We start from the raw sequence: 24488 nt of genomic DNA, 5'->3' as shown, positions 1-24488 counted from the left end.
CAGAAAACTCTTTGCTGAGCGCCTGTGCATTCCTAGGGATTAGTCCGACTTTGATCTGGACACCCCGGTGCCAATCTAAAAAAAAAAAAAAATTAAGATTGCGTTTGGTAGAGTTTTGTAAATATGATTTGAGAGTATGAGTTGTATTTTGAGTTTCTGAGTTTTGGAATTATGATTTGAGTGTGGAAAATTTGTTTGGTGAAATAGTTTTGAAAAGCGTTTTGAATTGAGTGGGGACTTTTTAATGTGACATATGATATTTGATACAAAAACTTACAACTCATAACCAAACATACAACTCAAAATTCTATTAAAGCACATAAAAAAATTTAAAAATTCGAAAAATATTTTTTTCAAATATATAAAAATTAACATATGTCAATTGCAAAAAAAAAAAAAAAAAAAATTTGCACTGTTCCGGTCAACCAGCCGGACGACCGGTTAGGCCAAATTTGAATTTTTTTGTTTTTTGAAAATCGCACCTAAGAGAGGAGTTTTCTACAGAGTTTTCTCTTGATTGTGGAAATACAATTTGAGAGTAGGAACCAAACATGAAGTTAGAATATGTGGGTAGAATTATATTTCTAAAATCGTTCCAAACAGAGCCTAATATTTTTTTTTTTATTAAGTCCTTACTACTTGGATAAGTTACATGGAGTGTCTACTATTTATACGCTAGTGCAAGAAGAGATGAATTCCATGAAAACTTGACTTTGAGAACAACAAGGTTTTGTGTCATTTTTTGTTTTGTTTTGTTATGTTTTTACTGTAGAAGAGGCCCTTTAGTTATCTAAAATCATTTTAGAATCTCTGGGCATATTTGATTAGTGTAATTCCCCAGAGTATGGTGTGACCTGTTAAATCTTCATTTCAACACAGAAGGAATGTGCATTCTCCTATTTCCTGCTTCTTCTGGTGGTTGGGCTCATTTGTTTTAATACCTGGTTTGTCATCATTGATTGTTTTGATCTGCTTTTAGATTAGTTTCTTTTGTCGTTGTACTTGTGCCTTGTATTATCTTATTGCGAGGTGGTTGTCTCATTTTGACTAGTTCTTTGTTCTTGTACGTGTTACCTTATCCCATGTTTCTGATCCTATAGGGCCATAAATTGAACTGATTGTATTTTTTTTTTGTATTCATATTCTCTTTAGTTGACTAGATGTACTTTGACAAATGCAGAGGTATTGACTATGCTGTTACAAACAATGAGGTTCCAAGCAGAGCTCAAGATTTACCTATGTTGTTAAGACTGGTGAGCTGTGACATATGTTGTGTATACTAATCTTGGATTCTTTTTAGCTTCTAGTTGCATCACTCTCCTATAAAAGGTTATGATTTGGCTACGGTGTTTTGTCTACATTATGTAATAAAATTATGGAAAAATAGGCTCCTTTTATTTATTTATTTATTTATTTTTATTTTTTTGCATTTAAATATTTGCATTATGCATCTACCCTGAAACAGCTTTCCGCCATTACTAGTGCATGTAAGCTTGTCTGATTGCAAGATTCTTGTCTTAGTTTGACGGGCAAATCTATGATGAATCGTTTTATTAGTTTTGCATAACTTATGTGTTAGTATGTCCTTTTGGGTTAAAAATGTAAAATTTGTTATCTTAATTTTTTTTTTCTCCCCCCAACATAACACTGCTAACTTTGGTAATGTGATTTGCTAATGCAGTGGTAAATGTTATTAGAATCAATTGACTTCAAGTAACCTGCTGTCATGGCCCTCAAGTTGTGCCCCAAATACTTCATATTAATCTTATTTTATATCTTAGCATCCTTTATTATTTTTGCCGTTTTTAGTTGGAATATTTTGATATTTGATCTTCTTGTGATTTGTTGGAGCTTGCTTAATTTTGTTTGGTTTATGCTCCCTTTCTATATTAACAAACATGTTTGGATATATTGTATTGTTCGGGAAACATCCTGTCACCTTGAAAATAAATTTTACAGAGTTCATTTAGTTTCCTCAAAGGGTTAGGGTTTTTCTTTAAGAGATTTAATGTGTTTTCTGGCTTTTGCATATGAAATTTGTTAATTATTTGGCAAGAGGATGACCAAAAAAAAAAAATATATTTTTTCTTTCTTTCTTTCTTGAAGAGTGGCACTTGAAGTATCTCATCTGTGATTCATTGTAGCAAAACTATGATAAAGAAGAGATAGGTTGCTTAAATGGATGCTTCTTGTGACTTTTTTTCTTCAGCCTTTTCCATTTCGTTAGATTTCTTTTAATTTCTTTGCTCTAATTGAGGCAAAAAAAGGAAAGGAAAAAAGAAGCTCCTCATCATGAAATGTGCCAAGAGTATATAGCAGTTGTCCATGGCAACTGCAAAATCTAGCTGTTGTCCTGCAAACCATTGTTCCCTTCAGTTTTGGAAAAGGTCTCATTATTGGTTCAACTTTAACATCATTAGAAGTCATATCCAATGTACAAGGCTCGTTGTTAAAGAAGGGTCTGCGAGAGTAGTAGGTAAGCAACCTTCCCCACCCTTTTTTTTTTTTTGTGGTGGAAAGGCTGATTCTTGTGACTCGAAACTGGGAACATATAGCACTAGTTATCACTCTGGGTCACAATCTGTATCAACTTTAACGTCATTAACTTAAATAAATTTTGAGTTACATCCTTTTTTTGAAAATCATGTGGTTAGAAACCTTCCACATATTATGATCTAGATAACAGTTCTAAAACGAATGGGTACCAGATAATGGGATCTGTTCCTGTTTGGATGCGGATATGGCAGGATTCTGGAAGTCACTTGTCCATAGTGGGGCTACTTGTGATGGGATTTAGATGTTGGCAAATGCGACTTGTTTATCCTAAGGATCTTGTCTCATTGCGTTGAATGTTCCCATTTACAAGCAAACATGTTATAACTATGCTTGGGTGGACTGTATTGATAACTCAAGTTTGTTTTGTTTCTTTTTGTGGCTACAAATTTATAAGATTGTTATCATGATAAGTGGACAAATTGGTGTCAACAAGTCTAGTTGTGTTGCTTTTTGCTTTTTCTTAAAGTGAATCCTGTTTGGTGGAGGATTGTGTATTCAAATTTACAGCCATCTCTGCTACTCACTGTATAATTGAGTTTTCTGTAGGCATTGCAATTCTAGAGGAGCTCCTTCCTACCTATGCGGTAATTGCTAACAGCAGTGGGGTCTTTTTGTTAAATTCTTTCTCTGAATTTGCAGTGCAGATTGAAGTGTTAACTGAGTTAAACTTGTATGAATTTGCTTTAATGGGCGCGTATAATGAAAATAGTGCTGCATAGTTGGCATTGGGATGCTGGTTTTGGGAAATATAAGACCCTTTTTGTCTAGTTTATATGGTTGGTATTCCAGGATGGTTAATCTGCTATCAAACATGGGTACTTTGAAAATATTGCCAGACGAGTACTAGGTACTTACTCGGTAAGGGTACACATATTGGTCTGGCTGCACACGTACTAGGTACACAAAGTACATATCTGGTACTCAAAAATATTTGTTACAGCATGGGTACGGGGATGGGGGGATGGGTGCATTTCAGGTATGGAATGAGTACTGTTGTGGGTTCGTTGGGCTATTCATGTATTTGTTTTAAATATAAGGACGCTGAAATATATATTGTGTATGTTTTTATAAATTTTAAAAATGTATGGTATTTTTTTACAATTATAAAAAATAATAAGGGTTATTTTTTTAACCATTACAAATTAATTTAATTTAATTAATTAATTTATTTATTTTTTTGCATTTGATTTTTAATTGTTATATATTATGTATTATTTACAAATTAGAAAATATATTTTCTTATGGACGTTCCCAGCTGTGCTTGTATCATACCTTTTTTCGGTTTTTTTTGGTATTGACATGCTCATACCAGCATCTATACCCGCATCCGTGCGTCCTAGTTAATCCATTGTTGGTCCTATTTTTCAATTTTGTAGAGGTTTTGGAATAGGTTCGTCTTTTATGGATAGAGGACGTAGGTCGTCCTTTGTATTCAGGTTGTGCACCCCATCCCTTGGTGCCTTTGCTTCTGTTTACAACTTATTAGACAAAAATAGCTTAAATTAGTTTTAAAAAAATGATTATGTGGAAGTTCGGGGATGGGTGCTTTTATGCTTTGTGATTATCAACTTTTATCAACTTAAGCTGCACGAAATAGGCCCTTACACCTGAGTGATTTGGAGAGAAAAGAAAAAAATTCAAATTCTCTTATTCTTAATCACTTGTTTGGATTATTAAACAGGAAAGAAATGGAGAGAAATATATCTCTCAGAAGTCACCTTTTGATTCTCTCCAAAGTTGGAGAGATTGGGAGAGAAAAGAAATGGAAAGTTCATTAATTTTGTATATTACCAAAATTGCCATCTACCTACAAAAGAAATAAAAACATGAAAGGTTATTTTGGTAAAATAACCTATATGAGTTTAATTTTCTTTTCTTTTATGTAATCTATCCAAACAAGATTGGAAGATTGGAGAGAAATCACTATCTTTTCTTTTCTTTTCAACTTAACCAAACAAGAGGGAGAGAAATCACTATCATTTCTTTTATTTTCTTTTGTCTCCTAACTTAACAAATCATTCCTTTTTCTTTTCTTTTTTTTTTCTTTTTTTTCCTCTCTCCCCTAAATATCCAAACATAGTGCTAGTTGGGGAAGAAGTTTGTCATTGTAAGAGACACATTTAAAAATGTGAAATTCCAGTAGTAGTAATGATGAAAAATATGGGTGTGTTTGGTTTGTGTTTTGAAACATATTTTTGGAAGAAAATTTCTAAAAACATGTTTGGTTACAAATTTTCTCAAAAAAATTCCAAAATTACTTCTCTCTCTATTATACATCAATCAATCACGTTTTCTCTCTCATCTCTCCTTCTCTCAATCACTTTTTCTCTCACACACATCTACTTAAGTACAACAAAATATCAAATCATCCCAAACTCCCAAATTTCAAAACTATTTTCAAAATACAAAACCAAACAAACAAAAAAAATTTCTAAACTCTCTTCTCAAATTTTTTTAAAAAAATTTATCACAAAACACAAACCAAACACACCTATACTGACTGAACCATTTTTGTTTTATCATCTCCTCCCTATCTCTCCTCTTCTCCTATGTAGTTTAATATTCAAATAAATTCAATACTTTTCTTTATTGTCACATTTTGCTTGACAAAAAGAGGCAAATAGATATGAGCATAGCTAAATATTCTTGATAGTTGTCAAAACAACTCATTGTTTCAGTCTGTTTCAATGGAAACAATGAAATTTTGGTATTTCCCACATGTTTCATTTCGGTTTCTTGGGAAATGGAAATATTTTGGCCGTTTTGATGGAAAAGAGACGAAATTTTATTACTCTTCTCTAGTATTGCTACTAGGCATAAATAACTTTTTGTGGAATGACAAATCTAGGTTGCAAGTTCTGAAGTTCATTTGACCAGAAAGTTCTGTTCTTCACTTTGCATTGGTAGCTAGCTATGAAGCATAGGCACGGACACGAGACACGGATACAACACGACATGTACATGTTGACTCTTCAAATTCGAAAAAGGGCACGGATAGGATTAATTTTTTATTTTTTATTTTTATAGTTATATATGTGCATAATCTATACAAAATCAAATTACTTTATACTAATCTATACATTTTTGGACACTAAATAACATGGTCACGTAACAAAGTACATTTCTTGCCCAAGTTGTCCTCCTCCTCTTCTCTATTTTTACTTTTTTACTATTGTGTCAAACACCTGCGGTGCATAGGATGTCTAAATTAATGACATCTGAACACCATGGAAATGGCGTTTGGATAAGTTAGGGATGGATTATTCACTTATTAAACAAAGTAAAACTTACTTGATACTTGGTTCGATCAACTAGGCATATAGTTATTAGCCACTAATGATGGTGGGACATTTGAAAAACTGTAGCAAACATATATAATTGTAATATTTCCCTCATCCTCCTAAGTCCTCTGCTAGAATTTATGTATCTTTTTCAATTTTTATTCAAGTCTTTGTGAAACTTTTATAGAATTATTCTTCATAATTATACATTTTTAAGAGTATAAGGGTTGTTTTGGGAACTAGCTATTTTAGTTTACTTTTTGATTTTTTATGAAAACACGTGCAGAAAAGTAGAGAGAAGAGGTGACTTTTAGGTAGGGACTTTTTGACTATTTTAGGCGGTTCCCAAACTTAGCCTAAGATATTTATGTCAAATTCTCAAGCTTTGAAAATCATTTGTTTAGCAAATGTGCCTGTTTGGTAACGATTTCATTTTCAGTTTTCACTTTATATTTACAAAAATTTTAAAAACTGTCATAAAAACTTGTTTGATAATTTTTTTGGTTTATAAATAGTTGTCTCAGTTTGTAAATTTGAGAAAAAAGTGTAAACTCAAAAAATGAGTTTACGTTGATTTTTGAACAGAAATTTAAAAATATGACTAACAATTTTTTTTTTCAATTATTAGTTTTTTCAAATAATTTTTTCAATTACAATGTGTATGATCCCATTGTCATAAATAATAAAAAAATAAATATAAATATTTTAGGCCTAAACGAACATATTTTTTAGTTTATATTTTTAAAATTTTCAAACATTTTGTTCAAACCAAACGCGTTTGTAGTTTATGTTTTTCTAAAAATAAACAAAAATCAGTTTACAAAATTTTTGTAAACATAAACTAAAAATGTAAACGTTACCAAATGCTGTTGGTCTTGTGTTTATATTTTAGTGATAGACATGGCTAAGAAGTAACAGAACGTCGCAAAATGAGTGTTGGACACATGTCCAATATTATGATTTTTATTTTTTAATTATGGACAAAAAATAGTATTGGACATGTGCCCGACACTGTCCGAGGAGTGTTGGGATCCGACACGGACACGTCACCTTCGTAGAAGTGTCCATGCCTTTTAGTTCGCTAGATGGATGAATTTCTAAGGAAGAAGTTATGGGCACAAACTATTGACTTAGCTCTTACACATCTTCTTAGCTGTCATGGTACCCCCATCAGTTTGTGTTAGGACAGGGGAATCACTGAAATATTTTCTGATCCTTGTATTTTCCTTTTGGCCATTTGTTGATACATAGAGGGGAAAGCCAATGTGGTGAACATGATTGTGTGCACACTTTTCCCCTTCTTTGATTGCAACCCTTATTATTGTTTACTTTTTGTTAATCTTCGAAATGCTTATTTACTCTTTGAGCATATTTATTTGTACCCCAAGTTACTAGGATTGCAACACATGAATTTCTTTCCTTTAATCAGCTGTATTTTGGTTGATCTTTTGTAAATCATTTTAATAATTTTATCCACATAGCCTTGATGCACATTCTACATTTTTCACCTCCTTTATTTTTTGGGCACCCTTAAAACTTGAAGCTACTCACTTCTTCTTAGCCACATTTAAGTCATAGTTGCACATGACCACTCTATGTTAGACAGTTTCCTTTGTCTTCAATGTGTGGCATCTTAAACTTATGAATGCACTCATTTTCTGTTATTTTCTTAATTTTTACCTGTTCATCTTAACATCCTGATTTTGATGGAAGCCATTTGTTGAGTCTGATGTTTCATAACTGCCAACATTGGTATGATAGAGCATACCTGGCATTGTAATAGTCTTGAAAATCTCTCTTTTACAATCACAAAGTGATCCAGCAGCAGCAATGTTCCCTTTTGTCCCTATTGGTGTAATCTACCTGCAGTGTTATCAGTTTTCTTGTTCTTCTAGATAGTGCATTCAGTGTTGTACGAGTTGTTGCTTTTGGTTATCTGTGTCTTCAATTTTCACTCCATTGCTTTGTAGATTTCTGTTGCTACAGTGTATTGTCTCTCTGCAAAAGTGCTTTGGGCCCTGCATTCCTTTTTATGCATTATATGCCATCTATTCTCGAATGAGGACTCCTTTTCTTAATACATAGTTCTATACTTCTGTCTGAAATGTTCATACCTCTGTTATTATGTATTCTGTGCATTACTTCATAGGATTTTGTTCACAATCTAGATCAATATGTTCACTTTTTAATGGAGATGTTATCTGGAGCTCCCAATCATTATACCGCAATATGGTTTGCAGGTATGTCAACGCAAAAATGATTCCTTACTACAGGCAGCTATTATGGTGCTGATGATATCTGTGAAGGTATTTGCAGTGTACTGCCTTTTCCCATCACCGTTGTTTCCAATGAAGTGAATTTATCTACTGCTTGTAAATATTATTTTTAAAATTGTTGTTTGATGGTTCATGCTTTTGCTTTTGTTTTTTATGCCACGGTGATGTCAGTTTGGTTGCAGGTTAATTTGCTGGCAAGAATTATGCTGCTTCCGTTCTTTTTTTAGACATACTAGTTATTGGGCAAGTGTGACGCATTACTTAAAAAATGGAGAAATAACTATGAAAAACCAACGCGGACATGTTTGTGCATAGATGGGGTGAATATGCAACTCTTAAAACTAATTAAAGAAAAAAATTACCAAGACATGAATTAATCAATTCAATTTTTCAACCCATTATATCAATCATGCATATTCCATTCGCACAAAATTGCAGTAATACATTAATTAAACGAGTACCCACTAGACTAAAGGGAAAGTTCTATAGAACGGCTATTAGACCAATAATGTTGTATGGGACGGAATGTTGGGCAACTAAGAAACAACATGTAGATAAGATGAGTGTTGTTGAGATGAGGATGCTAAGGTGAATGTATGGTAATATTAGAAAAGACAGAATTAGGAATGAGTATATTCGAGAATGGGTAGGAGTAGTACTGATAGAAGATAAGTTGAGTGAGAATAGATTGAAATGGTTTGGTCATATACAATAGAGACCAACAGAGGCAGTAGTGAAGAGATGCAATACAGTGACGGTAGATGGAAGTGTTAGGGGAAGGGCATACCTAGATTGAAGTGGGTTAGTGCAGTAAATAGAGATATGAATCTCCTTAATTTGACTAACGATATGGCCTTGGATAGAGTTGAATGGAGAAGAAGGATTCATGTAGCCGACTCCATTTGATGGGATTTAAGGCTTAGGTTTGGTTTGATTTAAGAGACACAACGATATATGTGGAAAAGTCTTGGGAACATATGCTGTGTATGCCCACTATTTTAGCAAAACAATTCATGATTCCATTTGCAATTTGACAACAATGCTTGGGAACAACAATCCCCATGGGTTGAAAAATCACATGCACTCCTACTGTTAAATCTACTAGCTCAAGAGTTTAATACAAGTAGACGATCTACAATCCAAGTGTAGATGTGTTGGCCATGACATCTGCACCTCCAAGCCCGTAAGCTTGAACTCCATTCGCAAACGGCACTAACTTTGTTGTCAGCCTCTGTTATCTAGAATATCCTTCGCAACACAAATAGCAATTGGCTAGATGACTTGAATAATCAATGGCCTGTGAGTTGTTAAAGTGCATGTAATTTTTATCAAAACACTCAGAGAAGGTTTGCAGAAATTAAAGTTCATCGAACCAAGATTTTTCTATGAAGATATGTAGGCAATGTCTCATAGGTATCAAGGGCTTGAAGTAGGTTAGGGCTCTTAGAAGGTTAGGGCTAGAATATTAATGTCTTCGTGTTTAGCTGACCAAGAAGCTAATGGGAATGGGTTTTCCATTACTCTAAAAGGAGGAGTAGAAGCTTGAGTGTGTCTGACTAACAAGCAAAGTAGGAATGGGTTTTTGCACTACACTAGGAGGAGGAGGAGATGAAGAAGTTTTGACATGTGCCTTTGACAAAACCAGGCTTAGGTTTACTAGTTGTAGCCTTATTCTTCTCAAAATGTAGACCTTGTGTCAGATACGGACACGCGTTAGACATGTGGTGGACACGTGTCGTCGGACACTTTACCTAACGTGTTCCCTTTTTTTTTTTTTTTTTTTTTTGCAGTCAGACACTCTTGGACACTTTATGTACACGTTGGAGACAGAAACCATACCCTATTGCAAAACCCCTACCCTATGGGACACGTCATGGACATGTTGGATTCTGGCAAGTCTAGCAACTTGCTTGACTCTGATGTGAGCTTGACATTAGGATCCATATGAGTAAAAGCATGTTTACATCCTAACATACCAATAGGTCAAGAGTGTACTTTCTCTGAGATAAGGAAATTCCTTGCCGTAAGCGAGCTACCTCAATTCCAAGAAAATACTTGACTCTCCAAATCCTTAATATCAAAGGTGTATCTCAAATCCCTTTTTACTTGATCAATGCCTACAGAATCATCACCTGTGAGAATAATATCATCCACATAAATCAACAAGACTATACACGGACTGCCTGAATTACGACGGAAGAAGCAAGTATGGTCTGAGTGGCACTGAACAAACCCCATAGAGATGATGACAGAACTGAAACGACCAAACCAAACTCGTGGAGACTATTTCAAGTTAGGAAGCATAGATACGGATACGAAATATGGATACGACACGATACGGATACGGATACAGCGATACGACAAAACCTAAAAAAATAGGATACCGGTGCGGTTAAAATAAGTTTGTGAAAAATATTTTTTTTTAAATTATTAATAGTAAGTTACGCATAATCACAATGTAATTTTATAATGCAAAATATTAACCTTTAAGAATTATGTATTAATTTAAGCTAGTAGCTTGTTTACTTTTTAAATTTTTAATAGGTCTTGCAAATATTTTATTTCAATATCAAGTTTGATATGTTTATATTACAATAATAGAACAATTCACAACTTGTCACTATGCGTTTTCCTTTTACACTAGTGAAAAATATTATATTCAAGTTTACTTGCTTATTTATTTATTGATATTTAATTTTACGATTGCTATATTCTCTTTTTAATTCTTACTTTTTATGTAGTTATAGGGGACATGCATGAAATAATTAGGATACATCAATTTGACAAATTCTATTATTTAACTCACTATGCTCTTTTTGTCGAAAAACTTAACAAAGTATTAGGAAAATATTCTTATATTTACCCTTACAATTATATTATATTATATTACTATGCAAGAAATGCTATAATTCTAATTTCATAAAACAAGTAAACATGATTTGGAGTATTCGATACTTCAAAATTAAGTATCCGATACTCCAAAATTAATGAAAAAATAATTAAGAAGTATATGATACTTTTAATAAGTATCCGATACATATTTGCGAGTATCCAAGGAGTATCGGTATCCAATACGAATACGATACATATACGTCACCTTATTTAAAATATCTGTGCTTCATAGGTTTTAAGTGATATAAAGACTTACGCAATCGACACACTTTTTCCGAATACTCCCCCTTAGCCCGAAAACTAGGAGGAGGTGTCATATAAATCATCTCAAGAAGATCCCTATGAAGAAAGACATTCTTGACATCAAGCTGATGAAGAGGCTAATAATGGGATGCTGCAAGAGAGATGAGAAGATGAACCGAGGTAAGCTTGGCAACAAGTGCAAAAATGACTCCAAAATTCTTGCTAGGAACTTAGGTGAAGCCCTTGGCCACCAAGCAGGCTTTGTAACGGTCAATGGAGTCATCGACTAGATACTTAATAGTGAATACCCATTTGCAACCCACAGTACTCTCGCCAAAAGGTAAAGGAACCAGACCCCAAGTATGATTTTATTCTAAAGTTGTTATCTTAGCCTGCATAGCCTCCACCTGTTTTGGATTCTAAATGGCCTCTAACACAAAATGAGGAACGGCCTCTGATTCAAGCTTGCTAAGAAAAGAGCGATAGATAGGGGAGACCCTATCAAATGAAAGATACTGGAAAATGGGATGATTAGTACTACTCAAATAACTCCTACGATTTGGAGGATGTCAATCCCGAGGGGGATTATGACGAGGAGGTGGAGGGAATATATGTAAAGGAGAAGAAGTACTTGACCTAAAGACCGAAGAGGCGGCAGGGGGGAACTGAGAGCGAGGGCGACGAGAGTATACTTGCAATTGGGGGAGGGGCGTGTGAAGGAGGTGAAGGTGAAGAATGAGAAGGGGGGACAACCTCATCCGTAACCTCGTCCAAAATAGGAATAGGAAAGCCTACAAAGGAGGGTTAGTACCAAAAAATAGGGGATCCTCACAAATTTGTAACATCCAAAGTGTGGTGGAAGTGACGAAATACAGGATCAAAACACCTATACCCTTTTGACATAGAAGAATACCCCAAAAAGACACAACGAATAGACGTTTCATCTAACTTTGTATGAGCGAGACTCGATCCTGAACAAAATAGGTACACCCACAAACACGGGGTAGGAGAAGAAATAGAGTAGTGTGGGGCATAAGAATATGAAACGGGGTAAGACCCTGCAACGCACGACTAGGGGTCCTATTAATAAGATAGACAGCGGTGAGGACAACCATATGCCAATAGGACTTAGGGACACTCATACCACGAAGGAGACACCTTATAACAAACATAATATGACGGTTTTTACATTCAACAACACTATTTTGCTCAGGAGTCCGTGGACACGTAAATTGTTGAAGAATACCAATCTGATTAAGATGAAAACGAAAAGCATTGGAAATATATTCTCCACCATTATTAGAATGGATATTCCTAACAATTGTACGAAATTGAGTCTTAACCATTTGCAAAAACTGAACAAAAATAGGAAACACATTAGACTTGCGACGAAGCAAATATATCCAAGTGCATCTAATGTGGTCATCAATAAAAGTGACATAATATCTATGGCCAGAAAAAGCAAGAATAAGAGATGGACTCCAAATATTGGAATGTATAAGGTCAAAAGCACTAGGAGCACGAGTCATATGAGGTATGTAACCGGTACGAGTATGTTTAGATAATTCGCAAGCCACACAATGAAACTTAGAATCTTTGCAAGCTTTATTTAATAAAGGAAAAAGTTGACATAAGTATTGAAAATTGACATGACTCATATGCGCATATCACAATTCTAAAGCTTAAACATTAAAAACACAAGATGTAGAAGTAGGCAAAACAGACGCTTGAAAACTAGTTGAAGTAGAAGGAGGTTGGTCCGATGGATCCCCAAAGTAGTAAAGTCCATCGCACTCATATCCCCTGCCAAAAATTCTCTTCGAACTCAGGTCCTGTAACAGACACGAAGAAGGTAAGAAAATAACAGCACAATTGAAGGACTTGGCAAGCCGACTAACGGATAGTACGTTATATACGAAATTAGGAATATACAAAACAGAAAATAGAGTAATATCAGGAGATAAAGACACTTGACCCTTATAATGAACTGAGGATAAAGACCCATCAGCAAGACGAACAGATTGGTCTATTGTAGTAGGACTGGAGATGAAAGAAGGGAAAACTCACCCGTCATATGATCATTAGTCCCAGAATTCAAAACCCATGAGTAAACAGCAAACCGAACATGAAAAGAAGTAGAAGTACTTGTAATGAGAGTAGCATTAGTGGAGGATGATGGGCCAGAAGAACTAGTGGTCAAAGTCCCAAGCGGAGTCTGAAACTGGCCAATCTGAGTCTGTAACTGCTGTAAAAGAGGAATACTCGGAGACCTAGAAGCATGAGAGGCTTCCACTAAAGCAGTAGTGTGAGGTGTGCTAGAACCACGAGGGCGAGAAGATCGTTGCCTTAACTCAGGATGAAATTTGAAGTAGCGACCCTTGATATGACTAGGAGCCCCACAATGATGACAGGTAACTGAACTAGTAGAACCCCGAGAACCAGAGTTTGTGGCAAGGGCCATCTGGTTATATAAGACAAGAGTCACTGGAGTAGTGGTGGATTGAACCAAATGCCGACGATGCTCATCACTATCAATGGTGGCGAAGGCCTCATAGAGGGATGGCATGAGCGATGTGTATAAAATCTGAGTTCGAAGAGATTCAAATTTAGAGTTTAAATCCAGCAGAAACCAGGAAGTGTGCTGGCGGACAAGGCGGCTGGACACAAGAGCAGCGGAGTCTACTGGTAACTCAGTTGAGGGTTCATATTGAGCCAATGCCTCCTAACAGGCCTGAAGGTATCCAAAGAACTCTGACACAAAGAGACCTAAAGCAGACTGGGAGGCACTAACAATGTCCTGATAGAGCCCAAAGATGTAAGCATCATTATGAGCATGGACATACATCTGAGACAAACAACGCCAAAGATTTGAAATCGTGTCGCAATAAAAACACGTGGTAAATATGGTCCTCCTTGGAGTTGAACATCCATCCTAGAATAGTGCAATTATTTAGATCCTACTGGGCATGTGTAGGATCAGTCGCTGCAAGTTGAATAGAAGATGAGAGCCAATGGGCCTTTTCCGTTCCCCCTAAATAGAGTTTAAGGGAGCGGCCTTAAGCAGCAAAACTTTTCCCATTCAACACCACACTCGTAATGCGATGAACAGGAGTGTAATGGGAAAGAGAAAAATCATAAGTTACTGGGACAGGTTTGGTGGGCATTTCGAAAGCAACAAGAAGGGATGAGTTAGTCATGGTGGATTAATAAGGGCTGGAAAACACAAAATCATAGCCACACAATCCAGAAAAATACGAGAAATCGGGAAAAACTCAACGGCTTCCAAATAAATGCTATTGAACAAATCTGATAGTCCACTAAATAAAAAAAAGGCCAAAAAAGTGCTTAACACATCAGCACCACACCCTAGAAAGGGAAAAATAGGGACTGAATTGCCCTAGAAGAGCTGCCGAAACATCTATGGCCGGAAAACACCCTGGTCGGCAGCCAACAAGACCTTCGGCAGCACTAGGGGACAGCTTGCTGAGGGGTGTAGAGGGATGGATAGGTGGTTTCGAGGGGTCTAGGTTGGCTAGGTGGGGTTGTCGGGTGAAGTAGAAGGTTGGAAGGGGGCTGTCGGCACTCAAGGAGGAAGGAAGAAGATGAAACAATGGTTGGGCAATGCAATAGAGGTGTCGACAGTGGCTGGGCAAAGGACTAGGGTTTTTGCACTTTGGCTCTGATACCAAAAAGGATGAAAAGAATGATTTGGCTTACCAATGAATAAGGTAGAGGCCATGTATATATAATGGATTCATGATATAATTTAGGAAATGATATAAACAAGGCACTAAATCGGTGATTGACACAATCACAAATTATATACATAATACTAAAAATAAAAAGATTCTGTATACTCTAATTCCTATATTCAATAGTAACCTTAAGAATGTCCCAAGCTTCATGAGCAATTTAACAATTAGAGTTCCTTCTAAACTCACAACGTGTGATGGCACAAAAGTTGCATTCAATTCCTTCCAATTAGAATTATTAATGTTAGTTTTATCCCGTTCAGTAGCAGTTTTTGGTTTTTGTTCACCACTAAGGTTTGACACTATTGGTCTTTATCCATTTTCAACAGATAACCAAACATGAGCATTAATAGACTTCAATAAGGGGCTCTTATGTGAACTTTCCAACAAATATAAAGTCACCTTCTCTAGGCATATCTGTCTCCATAAACATGGTTAGCAGGATCTATTCAGGTTTTACACCAAACAGGCCAAGAAGCTCTGTTACCAAATGAGAAGGCTGAGGCAGGTACGTTTGTGCTGAACTCGGCTTGTGAACTAAGTGCTAATTGAAAATTTCAAACCGTGGATTAATCAATTCAATTATTTTTCTTGAAACCTAGCAGATTTCCCCCACACAAAATCACAGTAATAAATAAATCAAGAATAAGAGACACAATGATTGATGTGGAAAACTCATGGGAATAATAATCCATCCCATGGGGTGAACAATCAGAATGATTTCTGCCCTTCAAAATCCACTAGATCAAGAATTTAATATAAAGATCCAAAGTAACAACTTATGACCCAACTCTGAATGCGTTAGCCTTGCCATCTTCACCTTCAAGCTTGCTAGCTCAAACCCCACTGGCAAGTTGCAAGTGACTCTGACTTCGCTGGTAGTCTTCTTTTGTCTAGATCTCCACTAGTGGCTCCATCTTAATTGGTCATATGGTAGGAATAACCAATGCGCAATGAGTGATGAAGTGTATATGTGGTTTTTTATCAAAACAGTTAAGAAGATTTCACAAATCAATGTCCATCAACACAATATTCTTCTCAAAAAATATGCAGGCAAAGCCTTCTTTCTACGGATTCAAGGGCTCTAGGGAGGCTAGGGCTAAATTATAAATCTGTGTGTTTTTTGTGTGTATCAAATTGAAAAGCAAATAAATACCCTATTTATATTTTCCAGACCAGGTCGTGTAATGATTTTGAAATTTTATGGCCCACTCAAGTGTACTTTGGGTGAAGCTCTCAGGATCTCTCTCTGCATTGTTGAATCGTCGCCTGCCTTGCTCGAGCATGCATTGCCCAAACAATAAGTGTTTTCTTTAGTGGCATTTGATATATAGAGAAGAAAAGGGCTTTAAATTTAGTGTTTTTTTTTTCCTCCCTTTGAAGATTATGAATTAATTAGTTGTTAATTATATACAATAAATTAGGACATGTTTTGGATGCTGATCATGGCAACATCTCCTGTTCAATGCCACTATTGATGCTTAGGGGCAGGTCTGAAGTCCGAACTTGTCATGCTATGTATAGCATGCATGGAGACCTCTCCTCAATTTTTTGTTTTTATTTATCTATCTATTTATTTAACTTGAAAGTTTTGATATCCTGATTTCATTAGTTTGTGCATGTGTTTTATTGAGTTTATGCCCTTTAAATCTCTCTTTCATTCTATATCTCCCATAGTTACGTACTTACCTAGTCTTTTATTTGGCAGAATGCTTGTAAGAATGGATGGTTTGCCGACAAGGATTCCGAAGAACTTCTTACTCTTGCAGATGAGGTTTTGCAGTCTATTGAGTCTGCTTGACCTTTTTGTGCAATTCTTTTCCTACTTATATCTTATAAGTTTTCTTTCTGCATATTTAGATAGGGAGCAGCTTCTGCAGTGTAAGAGATATGAACACTGAAGCGAACAATTATCTCCAAACTATCTCAACAATTATGTCAAGGTAGAAACTTTTTTGTCCTCTGCCTCCCATCCCCTTCCTCTTTGGGTGTAAGTTATATTCTGTTGTACATATATCTTTTATTTTAGTTTAACTAATATGAGATTAATAGAATACTAATTTTCTTTTAGTTCAATTTTTCCATGCAATACTGTGTGTATCATAGTGTTTATGGATTTACATGTTTTATTACAGTCTACCTACATTGATGGTTGGAAAAGTCTCTCATTGGCTTGGTTGTTTCAATCAGACATTTCTTCTTAATCTTCCTAGTTTTTTAAAAGCCAATTATAGGCGGAGTCTTGCTCAAGGCTCTATATGTACCAAAGTTGACTGCTATTATAGGGGATCAATTATCTTTCTTTGGTTATTTTTATCCATTGTATGAGCTAGGTCGGTGGAAGACAAGATGTATGCTGCATCTCCTGACTAGTTCACCTTTTTCTAGTTGCAAGGATGCAATATTTAACCATGTCATGTTCATGAAATATGAGTATTTGTCTTCCAATGTTCCAAACACCAGCATGATAGGCCTAGTAATGTGAATCTCTTATTCCACTTCACCCCTTTTGGACCAGGGGTGCAACCTGTGTGATGGCAGGCCTCTTTTTCCCCCAAAATTGATGAGAAAAATTTGTAGTTGAGGCCATATTATTGGAAAGGCCAAGGGTATTGTGCAGACATACAAAATCATATACCTACCCAATCTAAAAAAACCAAGCTTCTGACCTGCATAGCCTATTTATGTTGATATAAGCAAACTTAGTGTTCAATGACACTCGTCTTGTTTGAGTTCTGTGTCTCTTCTATAATATATTATTTTCCATAGTGGTCAAAAGTTGACCAATTGTCAGATCGAGTTTTTGTATTATGTTGTTATGCATTGTGTAGAAATTTAATGTATAAAGAGAAATAGAGAATTGTATTATTGATTGATTTATATTGATATTTTGTTCTTTATTACAAATGGTGAGTGGCTCATTATATAGGAGAGGGTGAGTGTAGTAGGTGAGGAGTAGGTGAGGAGTAGGTGGTGGTAGGTGATGGTAAATTGGTGGTAGGTGATGGTAAATTTTAACAGCCCCCCGCAAACTCAAGGAGGATAGAAACTAACCAACTTGAGTTTGGAGAGAGTAACAAAACAAGAAAATACATAAAAATAAAAGAGGATAGGAGACACTGTATGGTCGTGTCAGACCATTGGTGAAGACACTGTATGGTGGTGTCATAACGTTGTAGAGGACACTGGATGGTTGTGTCAGACCGATGTAGAAGACAGTTTATGGGGTCATGTCGGACCGTTGTAGCAGACAATGTTATAAGAGTGGTTGTGACAGTTTACGGAGTCTTGCTGGACCCTTGTAGAAACGAACCGAAATCAATGTCGGGACAGTTTACAGAGTCTTGTCGGACCCATGAAGGAGCTAACCGGAATCAATGTCGGGACAGTTTACAAAGTCTTGTCGGACCCATAAAGGAGCTAACCGGAATCAATGTCGGGACAGTTTACAGAGTCTTGTCGGACCCTTAAAAATACACTGTATGATGGTGTATATAGGCTGCCCAAATATATATATATATGGATATATATAGTGAGCCCTCAAAAGTCGCGCCCTCAAAAGGCGCGCTCACTTCATCAAAAGGCGTGCCCGACAGAAAGCGTCGAGCCATCAAAAGGTGAGCCGGAGACGCGGCGAGGCACGTGAGCGACAGAGTGGCGTGTCGGCCGCGTCGTCAGTGTCGATATAAACCAATGCGGAGGCTGTGCTTGAGGCAGAAGCGAAGACAAAAAAACCTGGGAAAAACTTTTGAAAAACTCTTCATTTTCTGAGAGATTGCCTCTAAGAGCTGCAAATCTTGAAACACTCCCCTTCCGAACATTATCAGTCTGAAATTGCTATTTCGCTGAAACACTCAGCAACCCAAAAAACATGGCCTCTTCTTCCCGTGGTCTACTCACTCTCTTTCCCGACCTCAACGAGTCAACAAGAGAGATAACTGGTGCGGAGGCCCGTGAACCTCAACCAAACACCCCTGGTTTTGCTCCATTGAACTTTCCGATGCGGTCGGTGGAGCAAAAAATGGCAGTGCAAACGGATATTGAAGCCAATCAGTATACATTAAAGTCATGTGTGGAAACCATGACTGCGGTTACAAACTTGTCGAACCGGCTGCAGAGTAGGGCAAATGAGGTACATCAGTTAAACGCCCAGCTGGCTCTGCTCCAACGCATGTATAAGGATGCGCGAGCAGAGATAAGTGTGCTAAAGGCGGAAAATAAGGAGCTGAAGCGGAAGGCCACCGTGATGTTCCGATTTGGAGGTCCGCCATATGTTGTAGTGGAGGAGCAGGGTGGAGTGATCGTGCCCAGTGGAGTGGGAAACACGGAGGCAACACCGTCAAGGGCCGCCCAGGACGGAGGCAAGAAGAAAAGACCGGCGGAATAGGCGAAAAAGTGAGGTCGGTGGGTGGCCGTCTGCAGAAAAGAAAACAAATCTTGTGGTGTTGTGGTTTGTTTTTTTTTTTTTTTTTTTTTTTTTTTTTTTTTGTTAAAATTGTGATCGGGGTTGATCCCTGAGATGAATAAAAGATGGTTTGGTGTGCAAAGTTATATGGTATGAATGGAATTTGAAAAAGATTAAAAAATAATGTGAAAGAAAAATAAAGAAAGAAATAATAAAAATATATTTGAAATCAAAATGAAAGATGGGGGAAATAAGGAAAGTGGTTTGGAGAAAATAAATAAAAATAATGGATTTTGAAATCAAACGGAGGAGAGAGAGGGGACAAGCCCATGTGAGAGAAAGAGGGGAAAAATGATAGCCGATGCACCCAAAAATAATCTAGCTGCTATCCACAGGCGCTTAGGGGAAGGAAATGGTAGCAAGAGACGGCCAACACCATATATGGCTATAGCAAAGAAATGGAGTATCAAGCTCAATGGGCTAGGATTTAGACCAGAGAGTAAAGCCACTGGTCCTGTTGAACACACACCTCCAAGGCTCAAATAATCAAAACATGCTTCACGCATTTCCTTCCTTGCTTGATCAGGAGATGCACAAAACACCTTATACAGGGCTCCAGTCATTCCTCCACCAGTTAAAGGATGACGCATGTTGAAAGCATCACCTATTAATAGTGCTCTAGGAGTAGGGTAAGGAGCAGCTGGCATACTTCTATTGGGCATTGTTCTAATACTTCCCTTATCAATTGCAGCTATAAATGAATCATGCAGCTCAGGTGGAACCTGGGGAGCCACCAGAGGGAAGCAAAGCCGAAGGCTGCTGCAAAGCCGAAGGCTGTAAAAGCGAAAAAGGAAAAGAAGGCTCCGGCTAAGACAAAAGCTGCTGCGCCAAAAACTAAAGCCGCTGTGAAGCCCAAGCCAGCGGCAAAGGCCAAGCCAGCTGCGAAGCCAAAAGCTGCTGTGAAACCGAAGGCTGCCGTGAAGCTGAAAGCTGCAGTGAAGCTCAAGACTGTGGCGAAGCCCAAACCAAGCCGAAGGCGAATGATCCTAACAAGAGGCAAATGAGCATGGAGGAGAAGCATAGATTGAGTGTTGGGTTGCAGAGTTTGCCCCAGGAAAAGATGCCACAGTTAGTGCAGATTATGAAGAAGAGGAATTCACATTGGCCTCAAGAGAGAGGATTTAGGCAGTGATGGGAAGGTATGTGTAGAAAAGCGGAATAGGTTGAGGTCCGGCGGGCGGCCAAGGCGAGGTTGCCGCCCGCCGGTGAAACGAAAAATACTAAGTGCTTAACCTTGCTCTGATACCATGTAGAAATTTAATGTATAAAGAGAAATAGAGAATTGTATTATTGATTGATTTATATTGATATTTTGTTCTTTATTACAAATGGTGAGTGGCTCATTATATAGGAGAGGGTGAGTGTAGTAGGTGAGGAGTAGGTGAGGAGTAGGTGGTGGTAGGTGATGGTAAATTGGTGGTAGGTGATGGTAAATTTTAACACATTGTACAGAGACCAACTTATGTGAACTAAGGGAGGGGATAAATTTGTTGCATTTTATTTTATTTTTTTACTTTTTACAAATAACATTTTATGATAGCCTTTGTTAGTGAGTGAGCAATTATTATGTTTATTTTGGCATTTTTCTTGGTCAGTTCGGTGACTGTTTATCAGGCAGTGTGATTAAAATGGTTCGAAAGCACGGACACTTCTAAGAAGGTGACGTATCCGTGTCATGTCCGTGTCGGACACCGACAGTCTTTGGACACTCTTAGGACACGTGTCCGACACTCTTCAAAACGTGTTCTATTTTTAAATTTTTTTTTTTAAAATCCAGACACTCTTTGGACACTCGGATGACACAAGTGTAAATCACTTAAACACACATGTCTATCGATTAAACACATGTGAAACTAATTATAAATTTGAACAAAACAACTTAAGATACAATTATAAAACAAAACCCATATAAATTTATAGGAATTAGTGTCATATTGTATTTTTTATTATCTTTGAATGATATATTTATGTATATAATATATAATAAATATATCAAATTATATATTTCATGCGTGTCCCCCATGTGTCGTGTCCTGCATTTTTTGAAAATTAATGTGTCGGCGTGTCCGTGTCGTATCCGTATCGTGTCACGTGTCCGTGCATCTTAGGTTCGAAGTGATCGAGTTTACAACTAGGCGTCTAATTAAACCTGGTTTTGTAGCTTATTGTGTTTTCTTTTACACAATATGCTTTAAGAATATTTCCACATGGACAGATGTTAAATCGTTGGCCAATGATTAATTACATTCATTACTGAATTATATGCTTAGAATTGTCTCTCTGCGCGCAGATTCTATCCAAGAATGAAAATGGGCCAGATACTTGCTTTTCTTGAAGTTAAGGTTGTTTTTCCTTTTCCTCTCATACCTAATTATTCATTTATTTTGAAGAACAGAAGTTGGTAATAATTCTGTTCTATATTGTAGCCTGGCTATGGGACATTTGCATATGATTTCCATATTTTGAAGAATGCAAAACCTTCTGCAGAAGATAAAGTAGTAAGTATTGTTTAAACCATTTTGGATAACACAAATAAAGTTCTATATGCTCAGGCAAAGTCTTTGTGATTTATGAGATATATTTGATTTCAGTGGAAATGTTTTACCAAGGTTCCTATATTTATAATCCTCTTTGCTCGACCTAATTTAATTGGGAAACATTCTGCTATGTGACAAACCCACCAAACTTGTGTTGCTGAAATGCATGCTACTACTTTCTTGAAATTATTTAAAATAAGGACATCATGTAGCTGTCGTCCCATATATTTGAGGTATTGGAAGGGCTGAGGGTTATAATGGATGTGGAACTAGCTTAAATCATGTGAAATGGCTGACATGCTTGACAGTTTGAACTTTTACTTCTGCACCAAACAGTGGCTCTATCTTTCAAGAAGTTATAAATATTCTCTTCTTAAGCTACTTCTTAATTAATATTATGTACCTTTCCTTGAAAGTCCACTCCATTTGACTTTTAGGATCACTTTCCAGCTTTCCTTCCACACCACTTTTTATTGCCTAGCTTAATTCATGGGACCATTTTTGTTAAACATAATTATCCAAGTTCAGTTTTCTTTTTCACCTGATTTGTAGCTTTTCTTCGTACTCGATGTATTAATGTAATTAATTTAATATATATGTCATAAGTCTTGCTTATGTTCCAAGAAGCAATCTGTAGATTGGAGCAATATTTGTTTTTTTACAAGCAATCAGGGCTATCAATAATTTCTCAGTTTTTGTTTGTTTATTTATTTTTCCAATGGCATTGTCATGAACACTGTTGTGCAAATAATCGGTATGATCAGATGGATTGAGACCATAATACCCGTCCATTGTGGGTGGTAAGGGGATCAGTAGGCTGTGGAGCCCTCTGGGAAGTGACAGGGATATATCAGTGTTTTCTGATTCAATTTTTTTGATTCCTCATCTTGTTATTTTTCCTATCTATTAAATGGTAAAAAATATTTATTGAAAGCACTCAGTGGGTTGCTTGCTTAGTTAGTTTGCCTTTGTTTTTCCTGCAGCGGTTATTTGTGGCTCAAACAGATAATATTGAGACATCTTCATGTATCACAACACCCCCACAAGTGAAGTATGACCTTTTTTCTCCCTTGTTTTTGGCTAAGTTGAATTATTACATTTTCATTCTGACCAGCTTTTTGTTGTTTAACTTCTGTAGCTTTCTGTTAAATGGAAAAGGAGTGGATAAAAGGACTAATGTGTTCATGGTTTGTGCTTGTTTAGTTTTGGGGAAGTTATTTTATGTGACAACATTATGCACAATGAATGCAAATTGTAACAAACATTTTGTGTTTTCCCCCACCCCCATTAGGACACTGGTCCACAGCTTCCAACTGTCGTGATGCATATGCTTAAATATGGAACAAATCTTCTTCAAGTTGTGGGTCAGTTTAGTGGTATGCTTGAACATAGGTTTTCTCTTACTTTCTTGTTTTTGTTGCTTGCAATTCATCTGCCCTCTGACCCAGTCTATTGTCTTTGTAAAGGAAACTATATCATAGTGGTTGCCTATATGGTCGTGATTTCAAACCTTGATCGTCCTGTCCTACAAGATTGTGTTCAGCCTGCTGTTGCTGCACTGGATTCAGGTATGCTCATGGAAAGGAATGAGACAAAAAAATAAATTATGCCAAGTGATTTTGTTTTGGTTTTTTGATGATTATATATCTTTGTGATGCGTTGAATAACTGTTGTTTTTTTCTCTCTTTGTCATATTAGATTCTGAGATTATTGAAGGGCCATCACGAATTTCACTAAATTGTCCAATAAGGTATGCCATTATATGTGTTGCCGACAAACTTTGCTGTTCATTTATCTTCCGAGGTTGACTGTAAATTGCTCCTTACTTCCCCTCCCTAGTTGTATTAATCTTACATGCAGTTTTTTGTAACGCCACTTTAGCATATTGCTATGTCATTATTAAGTTCAGGTCATGTGCGGATGACACCCTTGTCATCTCGAAATTACCACATAACTCCTATGTGGTTTATGGACTAAAATGCACTGTTAGAGTTTCTGTCTAAATTAACCGGAGGTGTACTTCACACACCTCTGTTGTGACTGAACCATGTTTTTGAAACTGAAATACCCTCATAAACCTTCAAAATTACAAACTACCATCATCTTGTTCCTCCTACCTCCTTTACCTGTAACCCAGCTTCCCCCATTTTCACTACACCATACAAACTCACGGCAACCACCATTCCCACCTCCAACATTCTTCAGGCATCATGCCGCTCAAACTCATAACAACCAACACAACATCCTCTACAACTAACCCTTTCAATCTCACCCAAAAATACACACACGCGCGCACATATTATGCATAACACATACACATACTTTGTCCAACACACTCTTACAACCAACAATGGCCACTGATCCAGCACACCCACAATGCCATGACTCAGCACACCTACATTACTCATCAAATTGAAGCACTTCATGATGGTAGTTAACTTGTTTACCACCCCGATCTTTCTTTCCCTTGGGGTCATTGGTCTCAA

General features: G+C 36.8%; 1 protein-coding gene across 3 annotated transcripts in view; it reads left to right on the top strand.

Annotated features, from left to right (window-relative positions):
- LOC114279318 (RING/U-box superfamily protein) overlaps positions 1-24488 on the top strand; it is a 35027-nt gene that overhangs the window by 4674 nt on the left and 5865 nt on the right. For 2 of the 3 annotated variants that reach the window (XM_082902546.1, XM_082902545.1), the window contains exons 2-12: positions 1181-1253; positions 8078-8143; positions 16709-16774; positions 16861-16943; positions 21756-21807; positions 21892-21963; positions 22986-23053; positions 23141-23189; positions 23294-23378; positions 23469-23570; positions 23701-23752. In XM_082902546.1, the coding sequence (XP_082758672.1) occupies positions 1181-1253; positions 8078-8143; positions 16709-16774; positions 16861-16943; positions 21756-21807; positions 21892-21963; positions 22986-23053; positions 23141-23189; positions 23294-23378; positions 23469-23570; positions 23701-23752 (768 nt within the window). Of the gene's footprint in view, positions 1-1180; positions 1254-8077; positions 8144-15329; positions 15509-16708; positions 16775-16860; positions 16944-21755; positions 21808-21891; positions 21964-22985; positions 23054-23140; positions 23190-23293; positions 23379-23468; positions 23571-23700; positions 23753-24488 lie in introns of all 3 variants that reach the window. The other variant, XM_082902547.1, reaches the window with a different exon arrangement.

Source organism: Camellia sinensis, chromosome 13 (genome assembly GCF_055761805.1).
Source record: "Camellia sinensis isolate YWXY chromosome 13, ASM5576180v1, whole genome shotgun sequence".
In the NCBI taxonomy this organism is placed as follows: Eukaryota; Viridiplantae; Streptophyta; class Magnoliopsida; order Ericales; family Theaceae; genus Camellia; species Camellia sinensis.
The sequence above is the reverse complement of the archived record's forward strand: the minus strand, read 5'-3'. Positions and strand labels throughout refer to the sequence as shown.